We start from the raw sequence: 14,333 nt of genomic DNA on the forward strand, positions 1-14,333 counted from the left end.
GCACAATAAATGCCACTCCAGCCCGCCGACCAAAGTTGGCGACCCTCGCCTGGAAGATCCCTCGCCGCTCTTACCAGACAGCGTTGAACTCCACGTGCGCGTCGAAGAAGCCCACCACCGGCGCCGTCGCGGCCTTCCACCCGTGGATCCGCGCCCGGATCAGCCCCTCCCTCTTGCTGTTCCGGACTATCTTCACCAGGCCCGGGTACCGCTTGTTGACGTACTGGTCCAGGTTGAACTTCAGCTCCACTGCAGAAAGACCCACCGGTGAGACACAGACATCCAGTTTGAGATTAATGAGAATTCCGCAAATGTAACGTTGCCTGTCCATTTTGCCCTCTCTTGCCAATACTGAATAAAGGCGTTCCATTAATTCGCATGAGTAATTTGAAAAATAAACTGTATATACTCTATCTGTACGTGTATGCGTGTGCGCACAGTAAAATGTTCAGTTTTAAATCTTACAGAGTACATATGGCCCCATGTGGACTCTTACATACTCGTACGTTAGAGCTGAATTAACATTGGATATGTGTTTGTGCATCTGTGTTTTGCTTGTGTGTCTGTGTGTTTGTGTATTTGTGTGTGTATGTGTCGTGCTATAGCAATGACTCCCCACTGTTCTACAAAACAACAGGTAATAAAAATGTATGAAGTTCTGTGAAACAAAATGAACGTGTGGGTTGAATGAAGGTTAGGCCGTACAGAACTTCTCCGCAGTTTTTCAATAACATGATATGCATATCACAGTAAGGCTCTCTGTCTTCCAGATACTGGCATAGCCAGGCTAGGTCACCTGGGTGGTGGAAATGGATCACTGTCTCAAATAGTTTTACTTTTTGTTTGGAATATCACAAAAAACTGCTTCATAACTGTTTTGACACTTGGTTCAGATTTTTTACTGTTTCCCATAAATCACCACTGTGCTGATATAGCACAGTCTATGCTTCTGTCAGAGTGGAGATACCATCATCAGAAACAGTTCAGGAGGCTTTTGTCATATTTTGTACTTTCTTGTTTGGGTAAGCGTGTCCAGTGGTTGTGTGCACAAAATGTACCCAAAACGTAACCCCTGAAAAGTGAGGGTCATAAAATATTATCTGTTCTCGTGGAATGCAGTGGTTCAGCTACAAATAAAACATGGAATAATGTTTTGGTAAGCTTAAAAAACATTTGTGAATCCACCAAAATTTGAATCCACTGTTAGGCTGGTGTTCTTTTTAGGATGTACTTGACAAAAGCTTCCCGCAAAATTCATGCAGTGATTCCAAAATATTATAAGAGGCTATATTGGAAGTGAGATGGGTAGAAGACGCAGACATGTGCACACACACACACACACACACACATACACACACACACGCACACACACATACACACATCCACACACACATACACAGAATAAGCTTCAGAAGTTCTCCAGCAGAGAAACATATAAAAATATATACGAGATATAAATCAAAGCCAAAAAGTAATACATAACATTAGAAGGAAATTGAAAAAAAATCCTTGGAGTATCAATATACCAACGTGTTCAGTGTGACTTCCTCCATAACGCTGCTGATATAACAGAAGAATGCAGGCAAACGGCAGGGGAAGCAGCTGATTGGTCCGCTGGATCACGTGACCCCTCTTCAGCGGCAGCAGTACTATGATTCAGAGGAATGATGATGACAGAGACGGAGGCCTCCTTATTTATTTAAAGGGAGATAAGAGCCACGGTCTCTGTGAAGCCGGGGGGGAAAAAAAAATCCTAGCGCACAAAAAAAAAAGAAAAAAAAAAGCAGCTAACGTTGGCGCAGAAATATCTGCCGAATGAAAGCCTGAAGATAAATAGTGCAATAATTTTAAATACTCCGAGTCCTAAAAGGGAAGAGAACCGGAGTGTTTAATGCGACTTGGTTGATTGCCAAACACCTCAATTTAAATTCAATTTCCTCGTCAAACAAATACTGGTCTGTTTAATACGCTCGGCTTTTCCTTGGATGTAATTAAAATATAATCTATTTACTTGCGATGTTAGGGGGAAATTCATTTCTGAGGATCATTAAACCTTTATATAAGAGGAAGGTGAACATGCGGTTTGTGAAATTATGTGTTCGCGCTGAAAAAAATAAAAAATAAAAAATAGTGGAACACCTGCAGACATGTACCCCTTTCACACCAGTAAAAGACACTACCCTGCTTGGAACACACTCTCAAGCTTCTTCAAAGATAAATGGCACTTTTTTATTTTATTTTTGTTAAATGTCAAACTTGCTCTCTGAAATGTCACAGCACAGAAAGCTGCAAACAGATGCCTAACCGTGCTTACTACATTGGTGGGGTGGGGAGGGGGGCAGAAGGGGGTGGGGGGTGGGGGGGTGATATGTTCACTTATTGTTCTTCTAGTCATTTCTCTGGGCAAATGCTCAACAGGAGGAGACAAGACAAGCAAGTGATGAAAGGTCAAGCAGTCGACCTGCATGTTCATGTTTTGAGCATCAGAGGACCAGTGCCTGGACACGTGTAGGCCTTTCATTCATCCGAATACCTTCTGAGAGTAGCTTTGCATGTGATTGGCTCTAACAAGTGGCCAATCAGGAAAAGGAGGAGGCGGGGTCATTTGCAGTAGGAAGCGCAAGCCTGATCTCCCATTAAGATGTAAAGATATCAGATTTGGGCAACAACCCATTTTTGCATCTTATTAGACAAGGGACATCGCCGAAATTACAATTAATGAACTAAAATTACGAAACGTGAAATTAAGATCACCTTCCCCCAATGCCCCTTCTCTTGGACTGAATTGAATAATATCAAGCATCTTGATGTTACAGATGCTTAAGATGATTAAAATCTTCAAGCTTAATAAAAGGAGACTTAGGGGTGATTTAAATTCATAAAAAGGATTAACAAAGTGAACCAAAATAGGTTAATTTCTGTTAGTAGAACAAGGGGCATAAATGGAAATGTGTAGAACAGCTTGCCAGGTCTTGTAGTAGTGGCAGATGTAGCAGAGGCAGAAACTCTGGGGGTTTTCAAGACCAAGTCTGATACGGTGCTGGATACTATCAAGTTTGAAGGTAAATGGTGGGCCGTTAGTGGTAGGAAAATAGTGAGCATGTTGGGCTGAATGGCCTGTTCTTGTCATTATGTTATGTTATGCTATGTGTAACTGTGGAAGGTTTTTGATAGAGAGCGAAATAAAGAGTAATAGAAAGGATCTAGTGAGCCTCAAACCCAGGCCTCCAGCAGGGAAAACTATCACACTAACCACTAAACTAAATCTGTGATGGGATAACGCTTCAGCGATACGAAGCTGCTGTCCAGGCATGTTGAATAATGACCCCCACCTCCTCCTCCTTTTTGATTGGGCGCCTGAAAGAACCAATCACACCTACTGCTGCCCTCAGAAGACATTCCAATAGATAAAACTCCTACAAAATGCCCTTCGCAGACATCAGTGCCAGTAAAGAAAGGCGGCGAAGTCACCACGCCTGACATCCGCGTCTCACCATCTGATGTCATGAATCGTCAGCCATTTAAAAGGTTCTCTTGGGATCCCGGAATGGGCCAATGTGGACTCTAAAAAAAGTTTTTTCTTTTTAAGGAGAGCGGGCAGATCGTCATGCTTTTCTGTTTTTTTTTTGCTTCATTCAGATGGAGGGAAAGCAGAGATGGTAACAGATGAAGAAGGGATGACAGGGCAGAAGGTGCCATGGGGGGATCCAACCTCCAGCTGCGGGAGCTCGGGTTTGGGGTTGTGGGATTTGTATATCGCGTGAGTCAGCCATCTTATGAACTGAGCCACATGTTTCAACCAATGTCCCCTTTTAAGATGTTATTGTCACCCCCCCTTCCCCCCCTCCCTTTAGCCTGTCCAGGGAGATGGACCTCCCCCAGTCCACACCTAGTGATGTAGGGCCAAGTGTCAGTGGGAATCTGGTTCACTGTAACTCTTCAGAAACAAGAAAGCTTCTGGGAGCCACGGGCCATGCAGTTGTGGAGGAACTTCAACTGGCATCACCGTGGAGACTGTTCACAAAGGTTCACCAAAGGACAGGTCTCATCTTTTCGCTGTTATTTTTTTAAAATCTTTGCTGCATCCAAGTGTACTCCCCCCAGGCTCTCTACCACTCCATTCCCTTACCCCTTTCTCTCTCTCTTACCCTTTCTCTCTCTATCCACACACACACACACAAACAGCAATGCATAATTACAGTCGCAGGGTTCAGAAAAAATACGAGCTCACGTTCCGAGGCACGTCCAGGGACCGGGCTAATTATATCAAGGTTACAAAATAAAAATGCTGCCAATCTATTTTCGAGGGAATGCACTCCTCTGCCTCCGCTCCGCGAGCGACCGCACACACAGATTCACCACCGCATTGATTCGGCTTTGTCTCATTTGGCAAGAGGAAAACCGGGGGAGAGATCTGACGGTCCCTTCTGCACGGGGTTGTCTTTATGGGGTTGCTCTCTCCAGGCCAAATCAGTGGAAACCGAAGCTACCTACGGTAAGCGGGTGTCATAACGGAATAAAGCCTCCCTGTTCTTCGATGGACCAGTGACCACGAAAAAAAGGCAAACAAACACCCCAGGGATTTAATTACAAGGGGCTTTTCCGACGTGTTTCGTGGTTCATGACATTCCTTTCCAGGGATGACGAACCTTCTCGCACTGTATAAGTACACTGGAATCAGCGCTTTCATATCCGCAGTCAAGATACTCAGCAATGGCCGATGTCGTTCATGCTCTCGCGCTTCAGATGTAGGGCTTTTTGAGCTTTTTTTATTTTTTATGTAGACGTTCGACGAGCTAGCCGAACATTCAGAGAGCCTTTGAAGCACCCACTCGCAGTATAGGATGGTTTTCTCCGTTAAAAAAATGTAATTACCCATAAACCCACTCACTGGAGACTGTGTAAGTGCCCATTTCTGACAGCAATTAAACACTTGAAAATTTAAATGTGTACAAATATGGCTCCATTATTAAAAACGAGTGCTTTATTGTCGGTCATTTCCTGCTCTGCCCCCTGGAGAATAACTTATTAAATGTCCATTGAATATTTTTTTAAAATCATTAATGAAATCAGTGTATTTTTTTTACCTTATCTTTCTTTCTCATTAGTATACAACCAATTAGTAAAAAGCAAGTTATAACATCAGTACAGTAATTTTATATACCTATAGCAGCTTTATCCATGAAAAGTAAAAGTAACCTTGTGCTCAATATTATTTGCAGATAAATGATGAAATACAACACAATGCAGCCTCCACACAGTACAAATGTGGGTGACCTATTTTCCCCTTTAAAGTTGGAATTTTTTTCATTGTTGTTGTTGTTAGGATGGTCTCAAGACCAGGACTTTAAACATTAAATCTGATTTTGCCTCATCTGGGTAAATATATGGTGCCGCTAATTCAGTGTCAATATATTTTATGTTTTTTGTTTTTCTCCTGCTGCTGTCGGTGATTTATTTTGTTTGTTGGAGCTTTAGGAGAATTATGTCTAAAAAGTAATTAAAAAAACAAGAGTAGAAACACTTAATTCAAGCAAACTTCTGTGTACCAATGATATGGCACCATCTGTCATCCAGTAAACAGACTGGCAACTGGCACAGTTAAAAGGTAAAATCTAAGTGTACACACAGCCTTTTGATGAGCCTTTTTTGTTTGTCTAAATGTTTTTGTTGTTATATTTGGTTTTATTTAACCAACTTGCCATGTAAATACTAGCTAGCTATGGTAGTGAAGCTGCTAGTAGCAATCTAGTGATTTGCTGCCAACGCAAGCCTGCCATTTCCCGTGTTACTCGTTGCCGTAACAACGTGGTGCCCATGCAGGGCGGTAGTAGGCGAGTCGTAACGGTGGAGGGAGCTCGCCGTCGCCCTTACCGCTGTCGCTGTTGTCGTCCACCAGGATGATCTCCTTCAGGAGGTGAGCGGGGGTGTGGTTGACCACGCTGTGGACGGACCGCAGGATGACCGACAGGGCCTCGTTCACGAAGATGAAGACCACCGAGATCTGCGGAAGGTCGTCGGGGTAGGCAATTTGCTTGCACCTGCGGAAAAAAAAAACAAAGCGTGATTATTTAACGACCCCGATAGTCCACTGTTGTCATTCGGCCTAGATGCCACACGTGTATAGGTCGGAGTGTGGCACAGTGGGTAAGGAACTGCGCTTGTAACCGAAAGGTCGCAGGTTCGATTCCCGGGTAAGGACACTGCCGTTGTACCCTTGAGCAAGGTACTTAACCTGCATTGCTTCAGTATATGTCCAGCTGTATAAATGGATACAATGTAAAGTGCTATGTAAAAAGTTGTGTAAGTCGCTCTGGATAAGAGCGTCTGCTAAATGCCTGTAATGTAATGTAATGTGTACCCAGGCCTGAGCCACAGCCAGACCTCATCTAGCAAACAAGGCTCTGTCGTATCAACTGCCATTTTTTTTGAATGAAAACATTCAGATTTGGATGACAAAAACATGTTGCAATGTAGATATTATATATAGATATATAATATAGATGTTTTTTTATTTTATTTGTTTTGAATGTGCCTTGTAGTGTAGGTTTCAGCGTAGTAGAATGTCTGGTTCTGGAGATTAAGTCCAACAGGGAACAAAAGTGAATTGCCTGGTGTTAGGAGGATATACCAGAAGGGGCCCAACCTCAGGCCAGGCACAGCTTGCCGTGTCGATGTATTGGTGTCTGTGCTGACACCTCCTGGAAGGGACTTATGTCATTCGCCAGAAGCACCAGACGTAGCAAGCTTGCCATGTAATTGAATTACCGACTGTTTGCCGAAATCGAGCCAGAATGGAGCCGTGTGTGCGTAACCGTTGCCAACGGTCAGCGAACCGCACCGCTCCCTTTTCCCGGAAAGGGCCCCGGAAGTTCAGTCGCGTGCGATCTCGGACGGTTCGGCGAGCTCGCGCTCCAAAGCGCGGTTAATGCGGCGCGACCTACAAAACCAACGACGCGGAACCGATATAACAAATAAATAATTTAATACATTTAATTATTCATGCAATAGATATATAACTGGGCAAGGCAATGAAGTGAAATGGAGACGCTCCTGGATCTGGCCCAGAGGAGGATCACAGCATGTGCGCCGCTGCTTAATGATTCACTTTTACTAAACGCACCGCGTCAACAGTCGGGTGGAATGCGGAATGCGTACACGCAACACACTGAGGAGCACCCAGAAGCCAAGGCGGTTTTACCTACTTTCTCGTTACGTTCACGTTATAAAAGCATGGGGGCCTCCTCGCTTACTCCTCCCTGTCTCTGTGCATCTGGGAGGAAAATCCATTTTTCATCTGAGCGTGTGCTTTGATTCGCGGTCGTGAGGCGAAGCCGGAATCTCACCGTTCCCCCATCCCCTGTACGCCCCCCCCCCCCCCCCAATTGGCAAGCATGCGGTGGCCCACACTGGGTCCGCCGTGGGGCGCTGCTGTGTGCCCGCCAGCGTTTCGCGGATCAGCGCAACAGCAGCCCACTGGCGGAAGGTTCCAGCAAAGCGTGGGCTTCTCGGAGAATGCCGAGCAGTTGAGGTACGGACCTGCCGGTGGGCCCTGAGACCTCGCATGGGCCGGCTGTCTTGCTGAGTCAGAGGTGAGGGGTGGACCAATCCCGAAGAGCGAGGAGGCCGGATCTCAGAAAGAAAAAAAGACAACAACTGGGCTGCTCTGATTGGGCCTCTAACCAAGAACGTCATGGAAACCGGCCCAGGGGAGGAGCGACTGGAATCATGTTGCTGCTTTTCAATGAACCATTTAATGAGGTGAATTACATGGTACGAGTGCACACCCACCCCCCACCCCCCATATCACAGGATGAGACATGGAGGGAGGGGGGGGAGAGGGATGTGGTGTGCATATTTATTTTAAGATCCCACAATGCATTGCTGCTCCCCCCAGCTGATTGGGTTCTCATGGCAACGTGGCGTCTTCCAGTACAGCTACCGCCGGCTGCCAAGTCTCCCGCTCGCACGCGGCACACGGCACTGCCAGATTCCTATAGCAACCGTGTGTACCTCGTCAACATCTCCATGTTCAGTCCGCCCATCCCCTTTCAAAGATGTCACAGAGCAATCCCTCGAACCTTCTGAAGGCAGTCTGCATTTATATGCTATGCCTTTCTGCAGTACAGTGAGCGTGACTTAAAAGTGAAATATTAACAAGTAATAATATTTCACAGATAGTCATAAATAGGGTCTAAATATTACAAAAAAACGACAGAATCTTGACTTGGCTCACAATCATAATACAATTATATACTTAAACATTTTTTCTTAACATATAATTGCCTGCTTGGCAAGTCTGATATATAGGCAAATATATTAAGCAAAAACGGGCAAATGTACAATTGTACTATAATATTTGTCCTTTACTAATAATGTTTTCACCATGATGTATTATGAATGTGTACGTATGAAATCCTCATTGCATTAATCACTGTAATTATCTGTATACTGTCCCCGTTAAATAAATGAACAAATGAACAAATAAATGTGGCCTTGCTGCCCCAGTTTTGGTTCCTATAGCCCTCCACACTTCTGACAATTCTTCCTGCAATCAGCCAAATAATATGCCAAGCTGTGGATCAACATTAACAAAAGCACCCAGCTTTGATTGGCCACCAAATATAATACAATACAATACAATACAATACAAATACCTTATTACATGATCTCAAGAACATGTCACTAAAGGCTATGAGTCCTGATGGCTATTTATAGCAGACCTTATGCAGCTTATATACTGTATATGCATCAATTCAGTAAAATCAGTCCTTATTTTAAAAACAAATCTTTTTTTCCCCTCAAAAGCACTTCTTAAACCTTAAAAGGAACATCAGATACATCATAATGGCGACGTGGAAAAACATTTCACAACATCTTCATGCCCCTTCAATGTAAAATTCTGTGCGGCTGAAACACACCTCTTTTTTTTCTTCCTTGCTTTCTGCTACTTTTTAAAATGACAACAGACGGAGTGGTAGATGCCTCTGTGATGAATCCTACTAATGCACCGTCACTGGACGCAAGTCAGAGCTCTACTTTTTAATTCATTCGCCTACTCTCCCCATGACACTAATGTCTGGCACCGCGCTGCGTCTAATGGGTTCGACCTTGCCGAGGTCAAAGCCAAAAACAATCACCTTGTTTGAATTTGACGACAGGTGCAGCTTCGAGTGCTTTTACCCAACGTACAGTACAACATTCTTTTTCCAAATTCATAAGCATCGCCCTCTCTAGCTGATGAGACTCTTACGGCTGAGAAGATTCAGCTGTCCTATTCAACCTGGTCCTTCCACGGAAGTGACCTTGCAACAGCCAAAACGGCCACTTTCCAGGCGCTGATCACAATCAACTGTAAGTGGTGGCTGGTGTTGGGTTGCTTGGCCTTCCAATACTAAAGAAAAAAAGACGCATTTATCATGGCTTCCGTATAAAACATCTAAATGTTTCTCCTCAAACTGTCTAAACTATTTATGGAAATATTTGAAACCTGAAATTCTTATGGTGATCATATGTTGCAAGTGCAGTGTATGCAATGGCATTATATTGTAATTTTTTTTTGTATTATCTCATTCATGTCCACCATGATGCACTCAGCTGAAAATTATTGATGAGTGAACAGCCAAGCTTCAGCTAAGCCTGTTATTGAGGTGTTCCAGATAAAAAACAGACCTACGGTCACTACAAACTGGGGAGAAAAGGGAAGAAGCATAAATAAATAAATACCTCCAAAGCAATAAAAAAAATGAACCCATAGCATTTTTTCCCCTCTCAATCACCAAATAAAGATGCAATGCTCTAAGGAGGTCATAAAACTACATCCCCCAGGAACCATCTTACCAACCACACTTTCCAACTGTCTCTGAGTAAATGACACGGTGTGCATAAAAGCTCACATGCACATTTGTAGGCAGGGACCACATTTCTAAAATTTAATCATTTAATGATAACTGTGGCATTCGATACAGTGTTTCGGCGTGAAGTAATTGAGAAAACTGCTTTCTATGGATCGATAAAACAGTTAAGGTATTAAAGTACATACATTCGCTGAAAGGGGTGAGGTGAGGTGGGGTGGGGGGGGGGGCGGCTGGTGGGGGGGGGGGGGGGTTACATTTGAAATGATCTCATACAGTGATATATGATGAAGAGCCCTTGGGACAAAACCATTAGAAGCCCCAATAAAATACTTCGCTTACAGGATTCTGGCACTTGTAAGGATCCAATCGCATTCTGCAAATGTGATTCTTATATAGGGAGAGCACTAAAGCTTTTACGAGCCCATAAACCACTCAGCAGGACGCGCTCTTGACTTTCAGGAAAAGGTAAATTTGCGACATAACCCGGAGATTTCAACAACATCTTAAGACGAGTGGTTTTGAAATGGAGATTGAGATGGCCTGGACATGGAAAATGGAGAAGGAGAAGCTTCATTTATTTATTTTTTATTTTTTCAACTGACTGGGATACAGAATAAAGGCCTTTTAATGGTCACAAATACATGCAGTGTTTTCAAATAACAAAGACTGTATTTCAGTTTATCACCAGAACTGTCCAGTCATCTTACAGGCATGCTAAGCATTTCAAACACTCATTCTTTAAGACAGCTTGCCACTGGCAGCTCATGACAGAACATTACTCAGTTGAGTTGAATCAAGTTCCTGCAAAGGAAGGGGTTTTTCGGGACTGAACCCCCGCCCACCCCCTGTGTAATTCTGATAGCAAAACTGATTGCGGTCAGAATTGAGGGAAAGTTGCTCTCTCGAATGATGGTGGGGGGGGGGGGGGGGGGGGATGGCGTGGGAGTTAACTCTGGAGCTGAGAGCTAGGGCATCACAGCGTATAGTGCAGGTATAGTGCAACTGACTACTGAGGGCCCCAGGGCACGGGTGGCCCTCGAAAAAGGCCGGGACTAAAAAGTTTGCTTGGTCTACAGTTTCAATTTGGGGCTATACCACTGGCCCAGGGTCATTGAGGCAACAGCTGAAAAGGTATTTCCTCTGTGCATAGACACCTTCCTTCTGCGCAATGACAAGATAGCCAGGAAACAGTTTTCCTCGTTATGATACTGCACCAATTATGCTCAGCTGCCCTCCCCCTGAAATGAATTACTGGCTACATGCTGTAACTGGCTAAACAATACTAAACAACACAAGCTAAATAATGAGCGTCTCTATGGTGTGCCGTGCAAAACATGGTCAGCCATAAATATGAGGTGCTCAGAGTCTCTGTTGTGAGCCTGAGCCTAAGCCTGGCGGTGGGCTGGAATATGCTCGCACCAGATGGCACTCAGCATGTCACCACAGCCTCACAGTTAACTGATGCTTGCACAAATTGCGCATTCGGTATGTTTCTTATACACCGTCTTCCTGCACTGGACGTTAGCACGTTAGCCTGGACGGATATAGCACGGTTAGCCTGGGCGGATATAGCACGGTTAGCCTGGGCGGATATAGCACGGTTAGCCTGGGCAGACAGCACAGTTAGCCTGGACGGATAGTACGGTTAGCCTGGGCAGATAGCACGGTTAGCCTGGGTGGACAGCACGTTAGCCTGGGAAGATAGCACTACTCACAGCCTTTCGTCTGAGAGCTTTTCTCGCGTTAGATCCGTCATCTACAAACACGCTGTGCGGCGTTCTCCTTACTGCATGCCTCCGTGGACAAACGCACTCGTAACCCGCAGGCTAGCACGCTAGCACGCTAGCGCCCTCGCCCTCGCCCTAACCCTAACCCTAACCAGCACTCGTGCATCGACAGCTCATGGATGATCTACTCACGACAACCGGAAAAAGTTCAATCAGGGGACCGTCTGCACTATTGCGCTTCTGCGCAAGGCCGCTGAAAAAGAAGTTATTTCAACTTCCAGACGAATGCTTGCGCTTATCTCTCTTCCCTTTTCAAAGTGAAGATGCTGTACTACACCTCCTTTTTGCTGGGCAAATGTATCAGAAGAACAATCCTCTCCCTGGTCCTGGGAAGATCTAAAGGGCCGTTACTCAACTCAACTCAATCTGAAATCTCACCAACTTTCACAGAAAGCCTGAGAAACTTTTCATCTGATATGCTTAATTGCAAAACAGATTCAAGACGTCCTTCACTGAGAAATAGGCATTTCATTTCAGAGTGCATAAATACTTTGCTAAAAATCAATGCAACATAATATGTACTCGTTATAAACTTATGTTTTCACGTACGAACTGGCAAAAAAAAGCAGCAGCAGTATGATATTTCAAAAACAAACCTACTCACCATCATATTTTATTTACTGCTGAACGATTCCCCTTTCCTCCTCCGCTGACTTTGAAAATGAATGTACACACGGATGTTTTTAAATAAACATTTCCTCGACAGAAGAGAAATAGCCTTTTATGCAGAGATATTAGAGAATAGATAATCCAGTGTGTGGTGTGTTTTGAGTTGCCGATCGTGTGTTTCCTGTCTGACTACATGATGAAAAACGGGAGAATTGCTAATGAAATCCAAAGGTTCAAAAAAAAAAAAAAAATGGCGGTTGACTCACATACCAGGCACAAGAATGTTGCAGTCGTTCATTTTACCAGCAATCACTGGACATCAAAGGCATAGAATAACTGCAGAGATTTACTCAGTTACTGCTATTCTCCCATTATTGTCATCGTTATTATTGTCAGCGATGATATTTATTGTGGTGAATGTCTGAAACAGTTTTTCAAAGATTTGTTATTCTTTAAATGAGAGGGGGTTCTAAAGCAGTGGTAACCAGACCTGTTCTTAGAGATCTACTGTAACAAACCACACCTCAGTCAACAGCTAAAGGTCTGCATTGAGCAGCTAATTGGTGGAGTCGGGTGTACCAAATTGGGGTTGAAATGAAAACCTAGAGGACGACCTCCAGGAACAGGCTTGGTTACCATTGTTCTGAAGTCTCTCCTGGCCTCGGCAAACAGTGCAACCCGGGTCATGGAAAGCCACGGGGCCTATCGTCCTTTTGTTAAGAAACAGAGACCAAAACCCGAAACGATTTCACACCCAAGAGGGAATTAACTTTACTCCACTGGTTTAGTTAGATAAATTATGGGCTGACACCAGTGCACCGGTGTAAACACGTACAGTAAAGTGACCTTGAATGTGTGTATTTATGTGTGAAAGTGTGCATGATTGACAGTAAAACTGAAAGGTACTGCACAAAGGGACAAAATTATAATTGCACTGAATGGGACAGTGCTCTATATTGTTTGTACTGTGTGTATGTTTAGTATGATTATGAAACACTTTCTCTTATTAAATGCAATCGCAAGCACAGTGTTTCTGACAGTAGCTCAGGCAGACCCCAATGACCCTGGCCTGTGTTATTCCCAAACTGTTCCCACAATAGCGGGACATCACTGGCTTTGCCCCCCCCCCCCCCCCCCCCCCCCCCCGCCCCAAGGGAGAGTGGGGGGTTTAATTTGGCTGAGACAGGGATTTTTGGTCCCCATGGAAAGATCTCAAGTTGGGCCCCACCACCCCAGGCCACCATAGACAGTCCTATGGTCTCATATTCTTTGAGGCCCCCTTACAGACCTGTTCAAGGTATTCCCACCTCTCCTCCTGTGCTCCACAGCCATAGCCATCTCCGTAACCATGGCACCATATAAATCACAATGCTTAAAGGACACCTTGCAAAATACTGACGACTGCATGCCAACCAAATCATAAAGGTTGCGGAGGCAAAGAATGAATGTCGACCGCAGATTACAGAATTCATTTTCAGAATGCAATATGAACACGAGGACAAAGAACAAAGAACCGGTGAGACAGAGAAATATCATTTCCAAGAAATGACGCGTTTCTGAATTTCAAATACCCCTGTCTGAAAATCGGCCAGGCCAGGTATTCCAGAAAGCAATATCTCTAGAATAATGCGTCTTCGCTCCTGTTTTTCCACTAGTGTCCTCTTTATTGCATAACGTCAGGAGGGAGGAAAAAAAAGACATTTTCTCAATGAATTTTTAAAAGCTGACATAGTTCTATTAAAACAGGTCATGCTAAAACTATGGTCATGCGAAAAACTATGTTAAAACATAATTTGCCATACTGGCCTTAAAGCAACCCCTTAGCCTCTGAGTGTGAGATAAATCCTAATTAGACCTGCAGGGGGAAAAAAAAACTGTAAAAACTCCGTAAAAAAAAAAAAGAGTACAGACTGGAGTTTATGGCCAAACCTATTACTGTCGAAACTGGAAAGTGATACAGCACTTCCTCTGCCCCAGTTACTGAACGCAGTCCCGACCATCGCTCAACCCGAAATTTGTGCCTGTCGGACAGAACGGGGGAGGACTTGCGGCCCCCCCCCCCCCCCGTAACGGGATGAGG

The 14,333-nt window shown here is 44.3% G+C and overlaps 1 protein-coding gene across 2 annotated transcripts in view; it reads right to left on the reverse strand.

Moving 5' to 3' along the window:
- galnt9 (polypeptide N-acetylgalactosaminyltransferase 9) overlaps nucleotides 1–14,333 on the reverse strand; it is a 116,672-nt gene that overhangs the window by 48,290 nt on the left and 54,049 nt on the right. For both annotated transcript variants that reach the window (XM_064353700.1, XM_064353699.1), the window contains exons 3-4: nucleotides 5,875–6,041; nucleotides 75–249 (exon numbers count right to left, since the gene is read on the reverse strand). In XM_064353700.1, coding sequence (XP_064209770.1) covers nucleotides 75–249; nucleotides 5,875–6,041 — 342 coding nt within the window. The remainder of the gene's footprint in view (nucleotides 1–74; nucleotides 250–5,874; nucleotides 6,042–14,333) is intronic.

This window comes from Anguilla rostrata, chromosome 10, assembly GCF_018555375.3.
Source record: "Anguilla rostrata isolate EN2019 chromosome 10, ASM1855537v3, whole genome shotgun sequence".
Taxonomy (NCBI): Eukaryota; Metazoa; Chordata; class Actinopteri; order Anguilliformes; family Anguillidae; genus Anguilla; species Anguilla rostrata.